General features: G+C 56.7%; 1 protein-coding gene across 1 annotated transcript in view; it reads left to right on the forward strand.

The window, feature by feature from the left end:
* KIAA0930 (KIAA0930 ortholog) overlaps positions 1 to 19,624 on the forward strand; it is a 32,328-nt gene extending 12,704 nt beyond the window's left edge. The window contains 9 exon segments of the mRNA XM_012659780.1: positions 4,894 to 5,311; positions 10,337 to 10,462; positions 10,559 to 10,636; positions 10,943 to 11,044; positions 12,192 to 12,332; positions 12,930 to 13,124; positions 15,988 to 16,150; positions 17,565 to 17,723; positions 18,239 to 19,624. Of these exon segments, the coding sequence (XP_012515234.1) occupies positions 4,894 to 5,311; positions 10,337 to 10,462; positions 10,559 to 10,636; positions 10,943 to 11,044; positions 12,192 to 12,332; positions 12,930 to 13,124; positions 15,988 to 16,150; positions 17,565 to 17,723; positions 18,239 to 18,279 (1,423 nt within the window). The 3' untranslated portion in view covers positions 18,280 to 19,624.
* The last annotated feature ends 2,407 nt before the right edge of the window (positions 19,625 to 22,031 follow it).

The raw sequence follows: 22,031 nt of genomic DNA on the forward strand, positions 1-22,031 counted from the left end.
TAACTTTTTCTATATATTTTTAGTTGTCTTGCTAATTTCTTTCTATTTTTAGTGGAGATGGGGTCTCGCTCTTGCTCAGGCTGGTCTCGAACTCCTGAGCTCAAATGATCCTCCTGCCTCGGCCTCGCAGAGTCTAGGATTACAGGCGTGAGCCACCGCACCTGGCCCATAGCCGTCCTTTTAAAAGACTGAAGATTTGGTTTAGTACTTATAGCATAATTTACCTAAATTAAAGGTCTATAATTGTAGAAGAATATGCTCTTTTCTTTCTTCTTCCTTAATTATTATTGTTGTTATATTATGTGCTCTCATTACTAATGCAGAAAACATCTTTATGCAAAAGGCTTTTATTTTTGTGCTTTGCATTTCTCTTTCATAAAGTGAACGCACAGAATTAGGAAAAGGCTCATTTGCTTTTCATAAAGGATACAATGATTTTTGTTCTTTAACATATCTGAGAGCCCCAGTTGAATGCACCGTTGCCAGTATCAGCCATAACTTTTTATTAACTTTATTGGAGTATAACTTACGTAAAATAAACCGCATCCAGGTAGAGCAAACAGTTTGATGAGTTTTGATGGCTGTATGCACCTGTCAAGTGTCATGTGAGTGTGATCATATGGTATATAGCCTTTTAGGCCTGACTTCTTTCGCATTGCATGATGATTTTGAAATTTATCTGGGATGTCGTGTGGATCAGTAGTTTATTTCCGTTGCTGGGTAATATTCCATTGAGTGGCTCCACCACCTTTCATGTGTCCATTCTCCTGGCTTCCAGTTTGGGGCCATTATGGATAAAGCTTCTGTGAACACTTCCGTACCCGTCTTTGTGTGGACACATGCTTCGTTTCTCTTGGGTAGAGACCAAGGTGTGGCTGAATGGTTTGGTAAGTGTGTGTTTAACTTTATAAGAATCTGACAGTTTTCCTAAGTGCTGTTTTTTATAGACCAAATTTGCTCTTTTAAAAAACGACAACTTGGTCTTTAATATGAAGTTTTGGTTACTAGTGAGATTAATATTTCCCCACATTTCGTTAACCAGTGTGTTTCCTTTTTGGGTATTGCCTATTGTGGTGTTTTACCTACTTATCTATTGGGGTCTTGTGCGCCTTTTTTATAACTTGCCGTGACGTGACCCCGTCATCTGTCACGGACGTCAGCCATCTGTTGTGGATTCCCTCTTCCAGTGCGTCCTGTTTCTTTTGATTTTAGTTATGCCCTTCTTGGGCATGAAGGGAGGTGTTTTTGTTTTGTTTTGTTTTGTTTTTTCCTAACCGCTAAAGAACCAGGGAATGAGGGGAGTTTTGAATGTTTTTCAGAGGGCAGCTCGTGGCTGTTTCCTTTGTGATTTTTCTTCTTGCTTTTAAATGTTGAGTGGGTGTGAAGACGTTCTGCGTGGTCTGTCCCTTCAGTGTCTCTCCGTGTGCTGCACACTGAGACACTGTCCCCCCGTGATATTCTGGCAGTTCCTTCTGCCGTGAACACCTCTCCCCTCCCCAGGGGAGGGCCTTTTCCCTGGTGTCAGAGGGAGGAGCATGTGTGTTTCCCTGCAGACTGAGTTTCTCCCGGCTGGGTTTACTAAAGCAGTAACCTTAGTGATAACATCTGCGTGGTGTTCTCTAGCTTACAGTGAATCCATAGGCCCCTCATTTCTCTCGCAGCTGGTTGGTGCTGGGTCTTCTGACTCTCAGTGGTGGCAGCAAGTGACCAGGAAGGCTGGGGACTGGACAGCTGTGAGGACTGGCCCGTCCAGACACCCTCTCCTCTTCCCTCCTGCTTGCATGTGCTCAGCACGCAGGCGGCCACCACCTCCCATGGCTTAGAGGCCGGGGAGAGCTAAGCAAGTGGGGCCTGGCCTCATGTCACAAGTGGGGCTTCTCCGGAAGATCTTAAGTTGGAGAGTCCCCGAGGCTGAAGGAAGCGGCCAGTCCATGCCCTGTCCTCTTGTGGCGAGCTCAGGCTTCAGGCCGGCGGTCCTGGCTGGGCGCCTTCCTTGCTGTGGGGGCCTGAACACTTTGCCCCACCGTGCTGAGCCTGTTTCTTTTTAAATTGGGGTAATCCATGTATCCAGCTTGGTTTGTTGAGTGCCTGCTATGCCCTGGCACTGATCTGGGCGCTGGGGTCTAATGGCGACCAAGACAAAGCCCCCGCTCCGGGGACAGTGTGGAAACCCAGGTGGTGACGGGTTATGATGGCAGCAAACAAGACGACGAGCTAGGGAGGAACCTGGGGAGGAATGCGGGGTCAGGAAAGGCTCTGGGAGTGACGTTGAAACTGAAGCTGGACGGTGGGAGAAGCCACCTGTGCAGAGAGCCCAGGGAAGGAGTTGGGAGCAGAGGAGGAGCAGGGCACAGCGGCCAGTGTGGCAGGGGAGTGGGGTGGGGCAGCGTGCAGCACTTTGTAAGAGCTTGGAATTTTATTCTGAATTCTATGCAAGGTTCTAAGGGAGGGGGCAGAAAAGGATCTTTTAAATAAAGCTCCTCTGGCTGTGGTGTGCAGGCTGGGCTGTTGGGTAGGTGTGCAGGCTGGCAGTCAATGCCAATGGGGCTGGCTTGGATGGGGTGGTGGCAGCAGGTGGCACCATTGGACTTGCTGATGGTCATATGGCTGCTGTGCTTTTTCACTGGGGGGAGCATGTGCGGGCTAGACCAGCACTGGGCCTGGCACACTGCACGTGGCCCGTGGCTGTGCCCCTCAATCCCCAGGTGTGGCTCAATCCTCAGGTGTAGTGGGTGGGGGCCCCAGGAGCTCTGTGCACAATGAGCCTCCCTTTTAGGAGTAAGTCCTGGCAGGCAGCCAGCTGCAGTTGCCCAGACTCTTGGGATGAGTGTATTTCCCGTTGTGAAGCAGGGAATGGCACCCCTGGCCGGGACCCTGCTGGGCCAGGAGCATAATAGGGAACAAATTGGCCGGGTGCTTTGTGCCATCCCCAGCACATTATCCCTCGGCCAGACTCCCAGGCCGCCTCCCCGCTGCTCACTGCGCTCCCAGGGCAAGCCGGCCACCTGCCGAGCAGTTTGTGTTCATCAGCTGTTCCTTGTGTGGGAACCTGGCCAATCTGAGAACTTTGTTCTAGCTCTGTGAACTTGGGCATGTTCTTTAACCTCTCAAGAGTCTGAAATGGGGCAGCAATGGTGACCAGGAAGCCTGGGGACTCAATAGCTGTGAGGACTGGCCTGTCCAGACACCCTCTCCTCTTCCCTCCTGCTTGCACCTGCTTGCGCTGCTTATAGTGACGGAGTGCTCATGAGGCCGTAATGAGACAGTCTACCTAGAGCTCGGTGCTAACTAACAAGTCACAGCTGACGTATTGTCATTGTTATCATTGCTGTTGTGAATACTGTTACTGTCCAGGTGCTCTAGTACTACTACCAGGTTAATTTTATTAAAGGATAAAAAGAGACTGCTGAGGAGGAGGGTGCTTAACCTGAGGAGTGGCACTGTGGCAGGCTTTGGCCTCGCTGTGGCAGGCATGGGACTTTGAGTCATGATCCCCTGCTTGTCATGGCCAGAGTTGCTTCTGTGGCCACCCTGGGACCAGGAGGCGGTTGGTGTGGGCAGTCTCTGAGGCTTTTACTCTAAAGGGCCTCTTGTTGGGCTCCGAGAGGGGGCCGCAGTGAACCGGTGTTAGGGGAGGGAAACGGGAGTTGGAGTTTTACCCAGAAAGAGTCATAGCGCCTTTATGCAACTTTGCAGGGCTCTGTGGCAGCATGAATTGGGCACTGCCTGTTGCAAAAGTGTGGCAGGACGGGTGCTGTGAGCCTGGGGGTTCTGCCAGTCCCGAGGGCTCTCCTGCTCCGCCAGCCAGGCCGACACGGCTCGCTGGCCTGGCCCCTCGCTGAGGAAGCCACCTCCTCTCCTCCCTGTCCCTGCCCGAGTGCCCAGGAGCCAGGCAGGGCACGGAGTGCATGGGCCACACTCCGCAGGGCAGAGGCCTGAGGGCAGGGGCTGGTGTTGAGTCCTGGCTCTTCCTGGTTCTTCAGGCACGGGGTGTCTGAGGTGAACAAAGGCATCTGACGCAGCCCAGTGGCTGACTCCAGGAGGAGAGGACAGGGTTGGAGTCAGGAGACCCGGGCAAGTCCTGGTGGCTGGCTGGACAGCCTGCAAGGGTGAGGGAGGCTCCCGGCGCAGGTTTGCATCTGGGAGTGTGGGGATTGCTCCGGCACAGAGTGCCAGCCTGGGTCACAGTGGTACATGCTGAGTGGGGGGGGAGAAGGAAGCCGGCAGCAATTCAGTGTGCTGAGGTGGTGAGATAGCTTGGTAGCATATTTTGAAATTTTGTTGGATCCTTCTAGAAAGGGAGGAAACCTGCCTTCGTTGATCCTGCTGTGTGCCCTGTGGCCTCAGGTACCTGCATGTACCCGCAGGGAACCTGTGTGTGGGTCAGAGAGGCCAAGCCCCCTGGCCGTCATCACAGCAAGTGCCAGAGCTGGAAAGGAACCCAGAGCTTTCCTACCAAAGCCTGTGGGCTTTTTCTCCTTGTGCAGGAAAAGATTACAAATACTTAGCATAAAGGAATACCATCTGTAATAGAAGGAAAAGTGCCCGTGAGAATCAGATGAGAACGAAACTGGCGTGCTCTCAGGGCTCCGCGGGACGCAGGGTGGGGCGTGCGGCTGTCTCCCCGGCTGTCCCCGCTTGCTTTCCGCGGCTACGGCTGGCTGGAGGGCGGCTGTTGCTTAAGCGTTGCTGCAAGTCGGATTCTCCGTGGGGATTGCTGCAGCTGGGGGGTGGCGTGGGTGAGGGTGAGGGATGTTGGTGAGAGTGCTGCCTCCCTGCCTGAAGACTCTCCCCCTCAAAGCCTTCCCGGCTTCCAGCCCAGACAGCCAGCCAGTGACGTTCCCATCTCGTTAGGTTTTTCCTTTTCCACCGAAGCTGCTGATTCATCCACAGGCTGGAGTCAGGCTTGGCGGTGGGGCTGGGAGCCCGGGCTCTCAGGCTGCTGCTGGGGTTTGGAATCAGGCTTCTTGGGAGGTGTCCTCGAGCCTCTGTGGATGCCCCCTGGGTGGGGGCCAGGGTCTCTGAAGGAGAAAGGGCAGAGCATCTCAGAGCCCTGTCAGACTTCTGACCAGAGATGCAGGTTGGGGGGAGTTGGCCAAGGTCACAAAGCGAGGGCCAGGGCGGCCTGTCCTTTCTCACTCCCCTCTGGCCCCCGTCTGCAGGGTGCTTCAAGGATGACCGCATTGTCTTCTGGACGTGGATGTTCTCTACCTACTTCATGGAGAAATGGGCTCCCCGGCAGGATGACATGCTTTTCTACGTGCGCCGGAAGCTGGCATATGCCGGCAGTGAGAGCACCGACGGGAGGAAGGTGAGTGGCCCCGCCCCAGTACCCGCGGGTGTGCCCCAAGCGTCCCTGTGAGGTCTGCTCTTGGAGTGCCAGGTGGGCTCCCCTGCAGTCCTCAGGTGGGTCGGGGGATAAGCAACATTTGTTGAGCACCTGTGACATTCCAGGAACCAAGTAGACAGTCTTCTGTGCTGATTGCGGGCTGTGCTGGGTGTGCTGTGTACCCTGTCATCCATCTTCACCGTGGCCCTGAAGGGCGGCGGCGATTGTTATCACCGTTGTAGCTTTGAGGAAACTGAAGCTCAGAGACCAGGCGACTTGGCCAGCCTCTCGTAATTCATAAATAAATGCTAGAGCAAGGATTTGACCCCAGAGCCCAGGACCCTCCTCTGGCCATGCATAGTGATCTGGCTTGGAGGTGATGGTGGGATGATGAGGGTGATGCCTTCCACTTCCACCGTACGGCAGGCACGGTGCTAACTAAGCTCTCTGCCTCCTGATCTCGTCGTGAACTCCCAGCAACTTGGCGGGGTAGATGTTATGTCTCCTTTTTACAGATGAGGAAACGGAGGGCTCAGATTAAGTGACTCGCCTAAGGTATTTCACCCACTAAATTGAAGTGTGTGGAGGAGTTAATAAAACAAATTTTATAGGTTTCCTTCTCTGTTTTTCATAAGCTTTAGTAGTTTGTAAAATGCTTAAGCAACCTAGTGCCAAACATGGAAATGCTTTTGTTTTCCTTTAAAAACAAAAATGAGAGGGCCATGGAGCCAGGTCTGGAATCGTATCCTGCCTGGCTCCAGGTCTGGTGCTCTGTGACTCCAGGACGGTGGTTTGTTAGCTGTGGCTCGTGCAGCGAGTTTGCAGCCCTTTCCTTGCCATGTGCCTGTTCTGAGCACCTGAGTACATGCAGAATAGGTTTTCTGCAAGCGGAGGGGCCTGGGTGCTGCTGCAAAGGAAGCCCCAGTGATGTCCCTGCCAGGCTGGCCGGCCACACGCAGGCCCTGAGCCCTGAGCTAGCCTGACGTTGGAGGGACCAGCAGGAGACCAGAGACTGGCCAGAGAGGTGGGGGAAAAGCCGGGAGTGGGGAGAGGGGAGGGTACCTAGGGAGGGGAGGGCCTGCAGAAGTGGGTGTGGCCGGTGGGCACAGTGCCCAAAGGGCCCATTGGATTTGGTAACAGGGAGCGGGGAGGCTTTGGCAGAGCAGTTTCAGTGTGTGGGCAGGGGAAGGGGTGCCCCTGGGAGGGATGAAGAGGTGGGCTGATTGGTAAAATTGTGGGGGCAGGGTGTTGGTGGTGGGATCTCTGAGCTGAGCATCTTCTGGAGCCTGGCTAAGGGTTCCTGCGTCCCTGGCCATCAGGCCCTGCCTGTCTCGCTGTGCAGTCCGGAGACCAGCTTTCTAGACCAGCATTGTGTCCCCCTGATTTGCTGTGTGACTTTGTTAAGTCATCTCTCTGGGGTTCAGCCTTTCCTTCTGTATAAGGGGTCAGGACAGGTGCTTTGTAAGGTTAGGTCCCTCACATTGTGGACACCGGGGAGCCTGGCATGCCTGGGGGTGATGTGATCACATAGGTACCCTTGGCAGGAAGGTGGCTTGCGTCTAGGGATCCTCTGTGTGCCGGTGACCCCCACGGTGGGCACACCCTCCTCCAGCCTCAGCCCAGCTCCTACCCACAGTTCATGAGGTTAAGGCCCTCGGTCTGGCCAAGGGTGAGCAGCCAGGAGGTGGCAGTGCTGTGGACTCCAGCCTCTTCCCCAGCCACTCTGGCCTGTCAGCTTCTGCAGAAGTTCACATTGCAGAGAATCTTTTTTGCAAAATGTTGATCTTTTCCCCATGACAAAATCTGTTGTGACCAGAGGCTCTGATGAGGACTGGTACATCTGAGACACTCTCGACTGTGCTTTGAATTTCGGGTCCAGGGGAGGACACAGCTCTGGTCAGGAGGGCAGGCAGAAGGAAGAGCACAGGTGGGGAGAGAAAGGAATGATCAGGTAATGGCTCCTTCATTGGATGGAAGGGAAGTTAAAGGTGAGAGCCTTTCTCTGAGAAAGAGCAGACCTGGATCCAGGACTGAGGAGTTTGGAGCAGGAGGGGATGGGGCAGTATCCAAACTCTCTTGAAGATCTGGGGGTGTGGAGGTCAGTGGGGGAAGCCTGAGTCCCATGGGAGCATGTGGCAATCCAGCTATTCATGTGCATGCTAGAATGTTCCATCGCACACCCATGCGAGCCAAGTGCAAATAACCCCTCCCCCAGCGCTGGGAGTGCAGAAATGACTCAGACCTGCCCCCAGTCCTCAGGGAGCCCTCAATCTGTTGGGACAGACCGGCAACAAGGCTCAGCTCTGTGATGGTGGGAAAGGGGGTGTTGCAAAGAGAAGGTGACATCTGGCCACAGCAGGTCATAGGACATAGGGGGCAGTAGCAGTGGACTGAGGACACTCTACGTGGAGAGACCAGCGTATCCAAAGCAGGACAGGGGGTGCCCTGTGCCAGCATAGGCCCTGCAGGGTGGGTGAGGGCGTGCACTTGGCGCAGTATTTTTAGGGCTGGGGGGCTCAGGATCACCCTGACTTGGTTTTCCCAGTTGGCCGGGCTGCAGTGCGGAGCGCGGCCTGCAGGGGCGGGCTGGCAGCACAAGCTGGAGACCCGCCCCGCAAAGGCAGCAAGCCCTGGGCCCCTCCACCGGAGGCGCCTGCGAGGCGCCTGCGCACTGTGCGCCCTCTGCAGCAAGCTGGCGGCTTCCCGCCCACTTGCTTGCTTCTCACCGCTTCCCGTCCCCATCTCGCCGGTACCTGGTAGCCATGGCAACCAGCCCGCCTTCCTGGGCCCAGCTAGAGAAGGGTGGATGGGCAGGGGCGGCAGTGTGGGTGGGCACAGGTTGCTGGGATCTGTGCACCCCGCTCCAGGGCTCCAGGGACCACCTCGGGGATCCCCGGCACAGCCTTTCCCAGGGAGGGAGGTCTTGATTCCCTGGCCTCTCTGTTCACTCCACCCTGCACGAAACACTCACTGTCCCTGGGCAGCCCATTTTGTCTTTGGCAGTGGGGGAACTGCCGTCTGAATGCAGGCCTGCTCTGTGCTCGTGGCCTATGCGTGTGCCACTGTCACTCACATTGACACCCTCAGCATGCTGGGGTGCAGATAATCCTCACCCCTACTCACAGAAAAGTAAAGCCCAGAGAGGGGAAGGACTTGCCGTGGCTCACACAGCTTCTGCGTGGTGAAGCTCTGCTCCTAGTCTTGCTTTTTATTTTTTGGAGGATGGTTTTCAATCTAACGTACACATTGAAAAATGCACAGAGAAGCATATACAGCTTCATGATTTCGCTCAGCGTGAACACATGGTGTCATCAGCCCCAGATCAAGAGACAGTGTGACCAGAACACCCAAGGCCCCTTGACCACTCTGGCGTTCCACCTGCCCCAGGGCAGCCTCTGCCCTGACTCCTCACCCTTCCCAGGCGGTTCAGCCTGGTCCTGCGGCTCACCCGCTGGGCTTGCTCAGTGCGAGCTCTGTCTGGCTTCCTTCTCGTGTTATATTTAGAAGAGTGGTGCCTGTTGACACAGACACAGGTGGTTGTAATCTGTGCCGTCTCATTGCCGCATGGTAGCTCATGGAGCGTACGCCACAGTTGCCTGTCCCTTCTCCTGTGGGCGGACACTGAGAAGCTCCTGGTACTTTCTTGGACCTGTCTTTTGGTGCACACATGGGCACCTTTCTGATGGGAACCTGCTCTTTTGTCTGTCCAGTGTACCTCGGTGCTGGCCTGAAAACAGTCGAGCGAGTGTGCCCGCGTGCTTTTCCTTTCTTTCCTGGGTGGGCAGAGGTCTGCTGCGCACCTTCTGTGTGCAGAGCACACGTGCTACCTGCCCTTTGGCAGCTGCCGTCTCTTGGAGCAGAGCAAACAAGACGATAGCAGAGAGTGATAAGAACTGGGAGGAAAAATACCCAAATAGGGCAATGCAGTGAGACCAACAGGATCAACAGTTTTGTGGACACGAGGACTGTCAGCTCAGGGACGCGGGGCGACTTTGCAGAGCCACACAGGAAGTGGGAGCTTCCACCCCCGCAGGACGTTTCCTTCTCACTCCGGGCAAGCTCGGCCTGCTGCACCTCTTTCCAAGGATCCCAGCTCTGCCCCTGGGGTGCACGGCCTGCACAAGGGCTCAGCGTTGCCCAGCGGGTTGTGCCCAGTCACCCCTCGGAGCCGGAGTCTGCAGACCCTCCTGGGCTTGAACAGGACCCAGGATGGGAGGCCCCCGGCCAGGACAGGCTGCGTTGGAATCTGCTTTTGATTTTTCCTTGATAACTCTTCTCCCAGGAGAGGTATAGACAGATGCTCCGTTTTCTGTTTGATTCGTATTTACTATTTGATCTTCAGTGAATTTGGTTCTCAGTCTGTTAAAGTGGAGCTAGTAATACCTGCCTTTAGGGTTGTTGTTAGAACTAAAAGCATTAATAATTTGTAAAATGTTTAGCCCAGACCCTGCTGCCCATCACGAGCTCAATAGGTGTCACTTTTTTTTTTTTTTTGAGGCAGGCTCTCACTGTGTTGCCCCAGCTGGAGTGCGGTGGCACGATGGTAGCTCACTGCAACCTCAAACTCTTGGGCTCCAGCGATCCTCCCGCCTCAGCCTCCTGAGTAGCTGGAACTACAGGTGCACACCACCAAGCCAGGCTAATTTTTAAAAAATTTTTTGGTAGAGGTAAGGTCTCCATATGTTGCCCAGGCTGCTCTCAAACCCCTGGCTTCAAGTGATCCTCCTGCCTCGGCCTCCCAAAGTGCTGGGATTACATTTAGCAAATATTATCTCTTTCAATTATCACAACTTTGAGAGGAAGGTGCCCTTAGCCCATTGTATAGATGAGGAAACCGAGGCTCAAAGAGAATGGCTGACCTCTGGGTCACATAGCTATAGAGTTGGGGAGCAAGAATTGAAGTGCTGGCCCACCCTAGTGCCAGCCCAGAGTGCAGTCCAGGGCAGGAAGAGCACCCGAGGCCATAGTGTGTGCCTTGGACGCCCACTTCTGCCTTGGGCCTCGCAGGTGGCTGAGGCCGAGCCCGAGGTGGAGGTGGAGGTGTACCGGCGGGACTCCAAGAAGCTGCCGGGCCTGGGAGATCCTGACATTGACTGGGAGGAGAGCGTCTGCCTGAATCTCATCCTGCAGAAGGTACCGGGTGGGTGGGGGTGGGGAGTCATATAGGCCCTAGGGACAGCAGAGGGACAGCAGACCCCTCCACGCACTCTGGCCTGTGTTCCCTTTCAGTTGGACTACATGGTGACCTGCGCCGTGTGCACACGCACAGATGTCGGGGACATTCACATCCATAAGAAGAAATCCCAGGTGAGCCCTAGTTCGACGGCCCTCAGGCCTCCCTCTGGCTGCCCAGCATTTACTCTGGGGGGACAAGTCCTCCTCTTCCTCACTTCCCTGCCGCGGTGGGGGTCTGACTCCAGAAATCCACTCAGTCCCTGGGGTCCCGTGTCCCATGCAAGGAGCGCAGAGCCAGGCTGTCCCAAACAGCTCCTCCAGGGCAGCTGTCTGGCCTCGGACCAGCCCTGGGTAGTGCCACGGCGGCTGTCCTTGGAGTGGCTCTGGGCCTGCGCACAGCGGGGCCTCACTCAGTCCTTCCAATCTGCTTTCTTCCAGCAAGTGTTTGCGTCCCCCAGTAAACACCCCATGGACAGCAAAGGGGAGGAGTCCAAGATCAGCTACCCCAACATCTTCTTCATGATCGACAGCTTCGAGGAGGTGAGTGGCTCGCCAGCAGCGGCGTCTCCCGAGCATCCCTGGGATGGGGGTTGGAGGCACCTCTGCCCTCACGCCTTGCACCTTTTCAGGAGGGCGTCGGCGGCCAGGAGCCAGGCAGGGTGTGGACACGGACAGACGTGGCTCTCACTCTTCCCAGTGTTTGATTTGGGGCAAGTGCATTCACGCAGCGCTGAGCCTCAGTTTCCTCCTCTGTAAAATGACTGTCCTACTTACCTGTCAGAGTGGAACATCAAAAGACTCCTGAATGGGAGAATGTGTCATAAACTCTCACAAAAGTGCTGCCTGGGCAGGAGGGGTCATTGTTGTCACTACTAAACGATAAATAAGTGCGTCCGCGCCTGCACTGACTCGGAGTCCCAGCATGGCAGAGAGGGCGGGGCTCCGGGCATTATTGGGGCCAAGCTTTTGTGTCAAGGTTGGGAGCCTGGAACACAGGACCTGCACGGCCCGCCCACTGCTCCCCCGCAGAGGCCTTGGTGGGTCCTTGGTTGGACACACGCAGAGGTGCTCAGGGCCCCTGGGAGGACTCAGGAGGGCGGCAGATTGTCTTGCAGGCGCCTGCTGGGTTTGACGTGCCTAGAAGCATCTGAGGCTTGGGGAGGTCACGTCCCCCGCCAGGCTCACACAGCTTGTTCACCGCAGAGCCGAGATTTGCATCTGAGTCTCTGTGACCTCAGAAGGCAGCAGGGCGGGGTTGTACCTGTCTGTGACACCTGCGTCCGGGTGTTGTCTTAGGTGGTCACCCTGTCAGTGCCGCTGAGCCTGCAGCAGAGTGCAGGGCAGGGTGGGTGGGCAGGGCACCCCCCAGGATCTGGGAAGGAGGCTAGAAAATGGCCAGCGGTCCTGGCAAACATCTGACTCTTGGGCACGGGGAAGCATGAGCAGGGACATTGTGCTCTCGGAGGCCCAGCAAGAACGCGTCCTCTGCCAGTCCCAGAGTCGCTGTCAGGACCCGTCGTGCTGCCCAGCTGCTGCCCCGCCGTGAGGCTGTTTCTGTCCCGCTGGGTGGGGGCGATGCCTCCGGGAACAGGGGTTCTGAGCAGTCCTCCCTGGCGTCCAGGCAGGTGGTGCTGCAGGTGGAAAGAGCTGACAGTCCTCGTCCCTGGCTCCTCTTTTGCCTTCCCAGGTGTTCAGCGACATGACTGTGGGGGAAGGAGAGATGGTCTGTGTGGAGCTGGTGGCCAGCGACAAAACCAACACGTTCCAAGGGGTCATCTTCCAGGGCTCCATTCGCTATGAGGCGCTCAAGAAGGTGTACGACAACCGAGTGAGTGCGGGCGGCCTCTGGGAGCTTGCCCAGACCAGGGGACGGCAGCTCCACAGCTCGTCCTCACCGCGGACACTCCCAGCCACTTCTGCACCGTGGCTGCCCCCTCAGGGCACCTGCGGCCCCTCTGGGTGCTCCGTGGCTGCTTTAGGTCCCTTCTGTATGGTCTGCCTCAGCTCCCTCAGGCCATGTGAAACGGGAGTGGGGACGTCCTCCCCAGTCTGTGATTCCCTGAGGTGGCCCCTGATGGTGCAGCGATGCCCCCGCTTGCTCTCTCTTGACGGGCTCTGGGAACACTCCCGAAGCTGGGCCCTGACTGACCAAGCAGCAGGTGGGCAGGCCACTCTCCTGCAGCGGGGCCAGCCCAGGCAAGGCCATCTGCAAGCCTGGGCCCGTCCCACCTGGAGCTACGCCTGGCTGTGGGCAGGGTCAGGGGGCGGGGAGGAAATTGGCAGCCAGGTCTGTCCCCAGACCCTCCCTTGTGCCAGCCCTTAGGCTGCTCCTCGGGGGCTAGTCACCTTCGCTGTTCCTGCCGAGGGACGGGCCTGTGGAGCCACCCGCCTGCCTCAACTGTGTCCATCTCCCACCGGCCCACAGGTGAGCGTGGCCGCCCGCATGGCACAGAAGATGTCGTTTGGCTTCTACAAGTACAACAACATGGAGTTTGTGCGCATGAAGGGGCCCCAGGGCAAGGGCCATGCTGAGATGGCGGTCAGTCGGGTGTCCACAGGTGACACGTCCCCCTGTGGGACTGAGGAGGACTCCAGCCCAGCGTCGCCCATGCACGAGCGGGTAAGGGCTGCGCAGCGGGGGGTGGGGCCTCCTATCGCTTGGATCCACTCCCACCGTCCCCCTCATCCTCAGCCCCAGCGAGGTAGGTCTCACCACCCCACCCACCAGCGAGGGGGCCCAGGGCAGAGGGGGCCTGTGCCTTGCCCAGGGTCACACAGTGGGACAGTGCTGGGGCTGGAGCTCTTTCTGCAGCCGGGCTATGTCCACAGGGACGGTGGGCAGAAGGGACTGACTAGGGACCCAGGCCCAGCCGTGGAGCCTGCCTCAGTGGCCCTGCTGGGCGAGCATGGGCATGTGGCCGCCCTTCCCTGGTGAGTCAGATGGGGACGATGATGACATGAGGGTAGCCAGGGCAGGCAGAGGCCCCGGGGCCACGCGGCCAGCTTGTTGAGGAGGTGGCGTCGCGTCTGTTAGCAGCACCCCTGTGGGGAGGCATGCCCGTTCCTGCCTCGCAGACCTGGAAACCAGGCTCACCAGACCTGCTCGTGCTACCTCAGGTCGCCAGTTCTCGTGGGATAGCGCTGCACTTCGAGCCCTGCTCTTTCTAGGCCACCACCCTTCCCCGGGGTGGGAGGTTGAGGTCAGCTCTATTCCCACAAGCCTTTGGTGGGGCCAGTGTGGCAGGCCCTGGAGTGCAGGCAGGAGGAGGTCTCCGGCCACCGGCTGTTTGCTCTGCTTGGGTCTTCCAGGGGGACGGCTCAGAGGTGTGGGGCAGGTGCAGCTGGGGAGGACAGGTAAGTTAGTGCACCGGGGGCAGGGAGGCCCTGGGGGCAGCCTCGCCCTGCCCTGTCTAGGAGGGACATCCACGGGCTAGAATCCCACTCTGCTGTTCTTGTGACCTTGGACACGTCTCTTTTCCTCTGAGTCCCAGTTTTCTCGTTCAGAAATGAGGGACGGAAACCGCTGCTTCCCGAGGTGTCGGAGGCTCCAAAGAGCCTCTGCATGCGCAGCCCCTGCGTGGCGCTTGGCCCCAGGGGCATTTCCCGAGCAGCAGCCACTGCAGTGACCATTCGCTGTTGTTCTGTTCGGGAAACTGCCTCCTAGAACGTAAACAACGCGTAACTGCTGACACGCCTGAGATGAGGCAGAGTGTATTTGTGACACTTTCACTTCTGTAAGAAGATCTTAACCATGCGTGTCTACAGGCGTCAGATGTTGGTTTTCTTTCTCTTCATACGTTTGTTTTTCTTTGGTATCTTTTGCAATCAATGTGTTTTATGAGCCAAACTAAAACAGTAAGTGCTATTTTTTATGAAGCTGGGTGAGGATTCCAGGCAGGAGCCTCTCTTGTCTTTGGAATGAGGTAGTTCATATTTCTGAGTTCATTTCTGGGGTAAGCAGCCTAATTCTTCCCCCAGTCCCAAATCGCCCACTGGGACTCTGACAGAATGTGTGTGTGAAGCCCTTGTGCAGATGTGGCCTGGGCTCTGGGCTGGTGCCAGTCCAGCCACAGGGTGTTCGCTAAGTGACTGTAAATACTAGACCTGCCTGAGCCTTGGTTTTCCCATCTGTGCTATGGGTGCGGCTGCGAGGGGTGTGAAAGCCCTGGCTCATAGTAGCAGGGAGGCTCTGGGGTCGAGGGGGAGGTACTTGCTAGGGTCACACAGTGTCAGCAGCAAGGGCTGAACCCCGGGGGACCGCCACCTGTGTGCTCACTGTTACCTGTCTCCTTTTCCAGAGGGGTCACCTGTAACCAGTGCATGAGAAATGCAGACTGTGTATTGTGGTTTCTGGTGTTTGTTTTTTTATCTTTTAAAAACCTTCCCCGGCTTGTGGGAGGACCGTCTGGAGCCCAGCAGCCGCCGGGACTTTGGTGGATGTCGGAGCCATGATGAGGAGGCTGATGGGGCCCCCGAAGTCTCTGTCTCAGCTCATCTTGCTCCTCAGATTCTTGTTTGCATGGGGAGGAGGGAGGAGATGGGCCAAGTTCCCTCTGCCTGGAACGCCCTTCCCCCCCTTCTTCACCTGGCGAACTCCTACTCGTCCTTCAAGACCCAGCTCCAGCGGCACCTCCTCCAGGAAGCCATCCCTCATTTCCCAGGCTGTCGATCCGTTTTGCCTCTGTGCTCTGTGTATCCTGTGCTCCTCTTTCTCTGTCTCACTAGCCAGCACACTGTCTATGGTTGTCACTTCCTGAGTGTCATCCCCAGCAGACTGTGAGCTCCTTGAGAGCAGGGACCAGTGTCATGTGCCTGTCCATCTGTAGTGGGTGTGAATGATGGCGATGGAAAGGAGAAGAGACAGAGGCACAGCTACGGAGCCACAGCACTTCTCGTGGTGGATGCTGGGGCGAGAGGGGCGGGGACGTTTTAGCCGAGAGAACAAGTTAGGGGGAGGAGCGTGGCCTTAGGAGGCAGGAGACCTGGGTTGCACTCCCAGTGTTGCCACCACCCTGCTGGGTGACCTTAGGCAAGTCAAGGTCACTGTCCCTGCCTTAGTTTCCTCATCTGTCAGGTGGGGCCAGTGCCAGCTCCCATCTCACGGAGGGGGGCGGGGTTCAGCGATCTGTGCGGTGTGGTTAAGTGCTTGGTTGGTCAGCGCCAGCAGCTGCTGTTACTTTGTGCTTGAACAACCCCTAACTGGTGTTTGAGGCCCGGAAGGGGGACCCCTCTGCCGTTTGTGGCGGCAGCTGGTTCCTCCTTGGGCAGTTCTGGTGGTCAGGTGACCTGCTGGTCCTTGAGCTGAAACTCGTCTCCCAGTTTCTAGGCCCAGCCTGGCCCAGGACGGCCGGGCCAGTCAGCACAGCGCAAGTGTCGTCCTCCCGGGAGCTGTGTTGGGTTTAGTTTGAGGGCAGGAGATGGGTGGGCCTGGGCTCCCGGTGGCTGCTCTTGCTGCTCTCGTGACTTCGGCGCCTTGTTCCCAGGTGACCTCCTTCAGCACCCCTCCCACACCGGAGCGGAACAACCGGCCCACTTTCTTCTCCCCGTCCCTCAAGAGGAAGGTGCCCCGGAACCGGATCGCTGAGATGAAGAAGTCGCATTCGGCCAACGACAGTGAGGAATTCTTCCGCGAGGACGACGGTGGAGGTGACCTGGCCCCTTTGTGCCCTGAGGGCCCGCCTGCCGCCCTTCTGTCTCCTCTTGATCTAGACGAGGCATTTATTGGTTCATTCATTTGTTCACTCAGCAACATTTGGAGAGCCCTGGTGCCCTGTGCCAGGTAGCGATGCAGGGGCTGGGGGTGGAGCTGTGGACAGACAGACATCCTTCCTTCCTCCGGGAGCTCCCATCCCAATGGCTCGGTCTCTCCCTGGCAGAGCGCTCAGGGGTGCATACGTGAAGCAGTTCGTGCACAATTGCAGGGGTTCCTAGACTTTCTGAAGACTTCCCATCTGCTTAATTAAAAAGGGCTTGAGCTGGGCGTGGTGGCGCGCGCCTGTAGTCCCAGCTGCTCAGGAGGCCGAGGAGGGAAGATCGCTTGAGCCCAGGATTTGAGACCAGCCTGGGCAACATGTTAGTAGCAAGACCTCGTCCCTTAAAGAGAAAAAAACGGGCTGGTGCTGATGGTCTGACTGCCCCCGACATGGGTGTGCAGTGGGAGGACTCTGGCTCGGACGCTCCTGCTTTGACCCCTTCTCCGTGCCGTCTCTGGGGGGCTCACCCTCAGGGTCTCACCTGCTCAGGGCCCGTGCGCCCTCCAGTGACAGAGTCACCATGTGGAGCTGACGACTCGTGTGGCCTCCCCAGATCCCTGCCCAGTGGCCTCCCAGGCGTGTGCCTGGAGGCCCCCGAGACCCTCGGTGTAGCCCCCGCAGTCTCCTCGCTGCCCCAGGCTGCACCTTCTCACTGTCCTCGGGTCAGTGCCACCATCAGCGAGTTGTGCAGCCAGAAAACAGGAGGCACATGTGGTCTGTAGAGATGGGTTGGGGGGTTCTGGCGAGCTCCATGCTAGTGAGGACCATGTGCCTTACTCAGCGTTGTCATCAGGACTGAGCGGGCGCCTGGCACGGCACCAGCTCTGCGTGTGTTTGCTGAGCGCGTGGAGGAGTGAAGGATTCACCGACAACATAGACTGAGTGTCTTCCCCGCGCCAGGCCCCGGGCAGGGAGCTGGAGCTGTGGGAAGAGATGGCTGTCCTTGTCCTGACCTCCAGTACCAAGAGACAGGCGTCTGACTGGGCAATGCCCTAACCCAGGGTCAGGAGACGTCAGCCCATGCCCCAAAAGTGGTGGTGCCCAGTTCCGGTGACACACACAGCCCTGGAAGTGGAGCTATCACACATCATGGTGATGTGCCAGACCCCACAGGGAAGACTGTGCTCGAGACAGAGAAGGGGCCCTCGGGATGGTCAGGGAGGTCTTCCTGGAGGCGGAGGCATGGGTCTGGGCTCCGGGGTAGGGGAGGGGTGTTGCAGGCAAGGTGGCAGCTCGGGTGTGACGGTGTTGGTGTGGGCGCATTGGTGAGTGGTGCCCAGGCCCTGACCTGGCCTTCTACCCGCCAGCCAATCTGCACAATGCAACCAACCTGAGGTCTCGGTCCCTGTCCGGTACGGGAAGGTCGCTGGTCGGGTCCTGGCTGAAGCTGAACAGAGCAGACGGAAACTTCCTTCTCTATGCACACTTAACCTACGTCACTTTGCCACTGCATCGGATTCTAACAGGTAATGCTGGTTGATGGGGAAAAACACGTCTTTGTAGCCAGCTGTGACTCCTGGGCCCTGGGCTCCTGAGGGCCGTGTATGGAGGCGTCCAGCCCTGTGCTGTCATTTCAAGGAGGGAGCCTGCCAGCTGGCTTTCTGCATAAGGGTCCTGGCCTCCCTGCCTCAGACTTTCGGTGGGGCTGTAGGTTCTCCAGAGCTAAAGGCCTCCGTTTGCGTACCTTTCTGGCGCCCCCTGCCGTCCCCTGCCATCCCCTCTTGGTGGCTGCAGACCCCTGGGAGTGTGTCACCTATGGGCGAGGCGAGGCTCCCAGGCTACGTGGCTGACCCTGACGGGGTGGCAGAGAGCAGCTGCTGCAAGCCCGTTTCCGGTCTGGAGGGCCGGGGTGGTGCGGCAGCCTCCGCAGTGTGCGCGGCGCTTGGTGGGGGGCGGGCTTCCTTTGTTAGGGGAGCCGGCGTGGCCGTAGCACGGCGCTCTGAGCTTCCCTGTTCCGTGCGCTTCTCTCCTGCTGCCCCAGACATCCTGGAAGTGCAGCAGAAGCCCATCCTGATGACCTAGCCGTGCGCGGAGCCCGCGTGGAGCCCTGGCCCTGCCCGGCCCTGGGAGTGCTGCCAAGTGCCTACCTGTCCACCGCCACCGGGGTCTTCTGTGACAAGCCAGCGCCGGAGCCGCAGCCAGGCGGGGCCACTCAACTCCCGGGGCCAGGGCCGACTCCACGAACACCAGCCCAAACTGAAGTGCCTCTTTCTCCTCCCCTGCTGGCTCTGCTCCACCCTGCGCCCACCCGCCCAGCACCCAGCCCAGCTCTGCAGAGCCCTCTGCACCCAGAGGACCAGAGGCGTCAAGAGGCCGTAAGAGAGAGCGTGAGGGAGCAACATGTGTCCGGAGGGGCCAGACCCCCTGGCGTGGTGTTCCCATCTGACAAACGGCAGGCGGAAACACCTGGTTGGGGGCACGCAGTGTGTCAAACTGTCAACTCTTTCTTAGGGAAAACCAATTTAAGATTTTGTAATGCCGTCCCCACGAACTTCAGCACCCGAGTCAGTCCCAGCTCGTCCTCCCTAGTTTACCACTTTGTTCTGTCTACTAGGTGGCCGTGGGGAGATGGGGAACTCGAGATGTTTGATGGCTTTGCCCTGGGCTGGGAGTGCCTCACCCGTGCCCAGTTCCAGAAAGGCCCTGAGCTGACAGGCCCCGATCCTGCCAGAATGGCCTTTTGCTTCCAGCCAAAGAACACCGCCAACACACACACCTCCGACCTGGAGACGCCACTCTGGGCCTCACATGGAGTGACCGCAGAATTCGGATGCTGAGGGCAGGAGAACAGGATTTCTGTCAAAGGGCGTCTGATGTGGGGTGGGGTTGGCATCCTCCCAGGAAGCTTCTAGGTAGAACCCCCGTCTTCTGGGGGTTGGAGGAGCGGAGGGGTGTCATTTTATCATCCCTGGTCTCCTAGAGCTTACTTCCTTTGCGTGCGCTGGGACCATTTCTAGGACCAGCTCACTGAAGCAGAGGGACGGCTCCTACGGCTCGCGCAGCCGTTGTCACCGGCTCGTGTGAGCGGCTGCCCAGCCCCGGGCCTGTCTGCGGCCTTGTCCTGGCATGAAGGAGTTTCCATCTGCAGAGACAGACGCTTTGCTCTCCTCAAGAGCAGAGACACCCCCTACCCAACTGGGAATAAACTGGAAGCTGGGTCTCTTTGCTGTTATGGGTTTTTTGTTTGAAGTCCCCAGGAATTTTTGAGGGCTTGCAGGGATGTGTTTAGAGATCTTTGGGGGGGAAAAGAAAGAGGAGGGGCTCATTCTCCAGTCTGTGTTTCTTCTGCGGGCTTCGGAAACGGGACTACTTTCGGGCTTTCTCCAAATTTTGTATATTGTTATTAAAAGCGAGCTACTGCATTTCATTCTGCCTCAGTTTGCCCACCTGTAAAATGGGGCTGATACCACCTACCTCACTGAAGTCTCCAGGGTTCAAGTGCACGACTGGGTCAGGGCATAGTTTGGGTCAGGTGTTAGACTAGTGGGATGCTGACGCCTGACCCCGCTTTCGTAATAACCTGGTCCAAGGTGACCTGTGGGGTGGGGATCTGAACGCGCTCACGTCCTCCAGCGGTGTCCAGCTCAGGCCCGAGCTGTCTCGGCTCTGCATGATTTCATGTTCCAAACCAGTGTCTTAGGGCATTGCAGAGTCAGGTCACGCCCCAGAGCGTGGGGGCAAAGCCTCAGGGAGCCTGGAGTGTGGCCCGACCCTCAGGATGTCATTCGAGTGCTCCAGGGGTGCTGAGCACTGTTCCCAAGTTTGTGTCCATGTGGCTGAAATATACCCATTTCTTCAGGAACTTTTCCTCCTTGCTCATTCTGGGCTCTGCCAACTCTAGAACTGGATCTTGGGAGAAATTCAGTCCCGATGGATCTTCTGGAAGGAGGCAGGCCCAGGACGTGCGGCAATGCAGTCCTTTGTTCTCAGAGGTGAGGGGCACGAGCAGGTCCTCTCCCCTGGCGCCGGAACTCCGCCAGGCTCTGAGGCTCGGCCAGGGCAGGGCAGGCTCCTTTCCTGTGGGGTGGTGAACCTCACCCAGCCTGTGACTGTGAGGCCAACGTCAGTGACGTGTGAAAGTGCTTTGCAGACCGTACGCTTAAACGTGTGCAAATGGCGGCCTTCAGAGATCACACCTCAATGTGTAAAGCGTGTGAACAGATGCACGATGGTTGGGCTATTTTCTATCCATCACGTAGCACCTGCCGCGTGCAGGTACCAGTCTCAACAGGTGTTCTCATCATTCCCATCTTCTAGATGAGGAAACCACCACAGGGAGGTTAAGTGAACTGCCTCAAATGGAACAGCAAGTACTGACAGCAGGAGCGACACCCAGGCGCCCGGCCCCAGTCTTCGCTCTGAACCACACTGTGCTGCCCGGACAGACGGACAGACACTTGGTGGGGTGTACCTTTCTCAGTCTTTAAATCCTTCTCCAAAGGGTACTTCTGAGGCCAAATTTAAAACGTGCTCAGAGGCACTTAATAACTAAGCTGTTCCTCTGAGATTGGTTTTTTTTTAAAGTGACAAATGGCGTCAGGAACAGAGTACTAGAGTAACAAGTGACAGGGCCAGAACCAGGGCCCCCAAAGTGCTAGTGTTGATACACTTTTTTCTTCCTGTAAAGCTATCTGACGTTTTTCTGGGCACACGCCTGCCTCGTGGGCAGTGTGGGAAGACCATGGCATGCACACACGTCTTCCGTGGGATTTGGGGTTAGCGTACAACTTTCCTTTGAGGAAACCTGGTGTCATTTTTTAGGACATTCAGAAGAAAGTTGTGGGGTTTTTTCTTTTAAAGAAATGTCGTGCTGTGAGGTTCTGATGGGAGTGATGTGTCATCTCCATTCACATCCCTTCTTTCAGCACCTGTGAGTCCAGGTGGCATTAGTCTCACAGCCTGATGTCTCACTGCAACTTCCGGGTGCCTGCGAAAGCAGACAGGGCTCGCGATTTCAGAAGAATATTATTTAAAACACAAGTAACAGAAATAGAACAAAAAGAAGCAGAATACTCTACAGCCAAGTCAACTTGCAGAGAGGCTGGGATTTCCTGTGAGTCAAGTCATTGTTAACATTTAGACTTTAAGGAGTGTGGACAAACCAGCAGTTAGGTTTCTGTCTGCAGGGAGCAATGACAGTAAGGACACAAAGGCCTGTTCCTAATATATTTTTTCCCCTCAGAGAATCTAGCTAGACTCAAACCAGGGTCTATTTATGCTGTTTTAATCACAGACTAGTTAGAAGACTTTTGAAGAATGAAGTAAAAACTTTTTTTCCCCATTCCCCTGGAATGTCTCTATGCAGTTGCTAGACTCTAATGACTGACTTTCGAAAAATGTATATTTTACAGTGTCATAATATGGTGGTTTTAAATTGTTGGCCAAAATCTTTAAAGGCTTCTATATTAAAATCTGCCAGCTTTTAAATGAACTTAATAGGTTTCACTGTGATATTTTCCTCAGTTTTCCAATTTAGCTGGAATTTGGTTTCATATCCAGTTTCAAAAACCAAGTACTTCTGCCACCACTTGGACTCTTGCTGTTCCTTGCTCCTGTCCTTGCAGCAGAAAGTAGAATTACTGTACTGCTCTTGTGAATAACCACCCTCCCGGACAGACTCGACGAGGTATGCAAATGCGCGTGCCCTTGGGCTTGGACGGAAGTAGCCTTTGGAGGGACCAGCAGCCCCCCAAGGGAGCCGCTCCCCAGGCCCATGGCCAGAGTGCCACTGTCGCTCTGGGCAGATGACCTCTGGGCATCAGGTGGCAGGTACC

The sequence above is a fragment of the Propithecus coquereli genome, unplaced genomic scaffold (assembly GCF_000956105.1).
Source record: "Propithecus coquereli isolate 6110/MARCELLA unplaced genomic scaffold, Pcoq_1.0 Scaffold633, whole genome shotgun sequence".
NCBI lineage: Eukaryota > Metazoa > Chordata > Mammalia > Primates > Indriidae > Propithecus > Propithecus coquereli.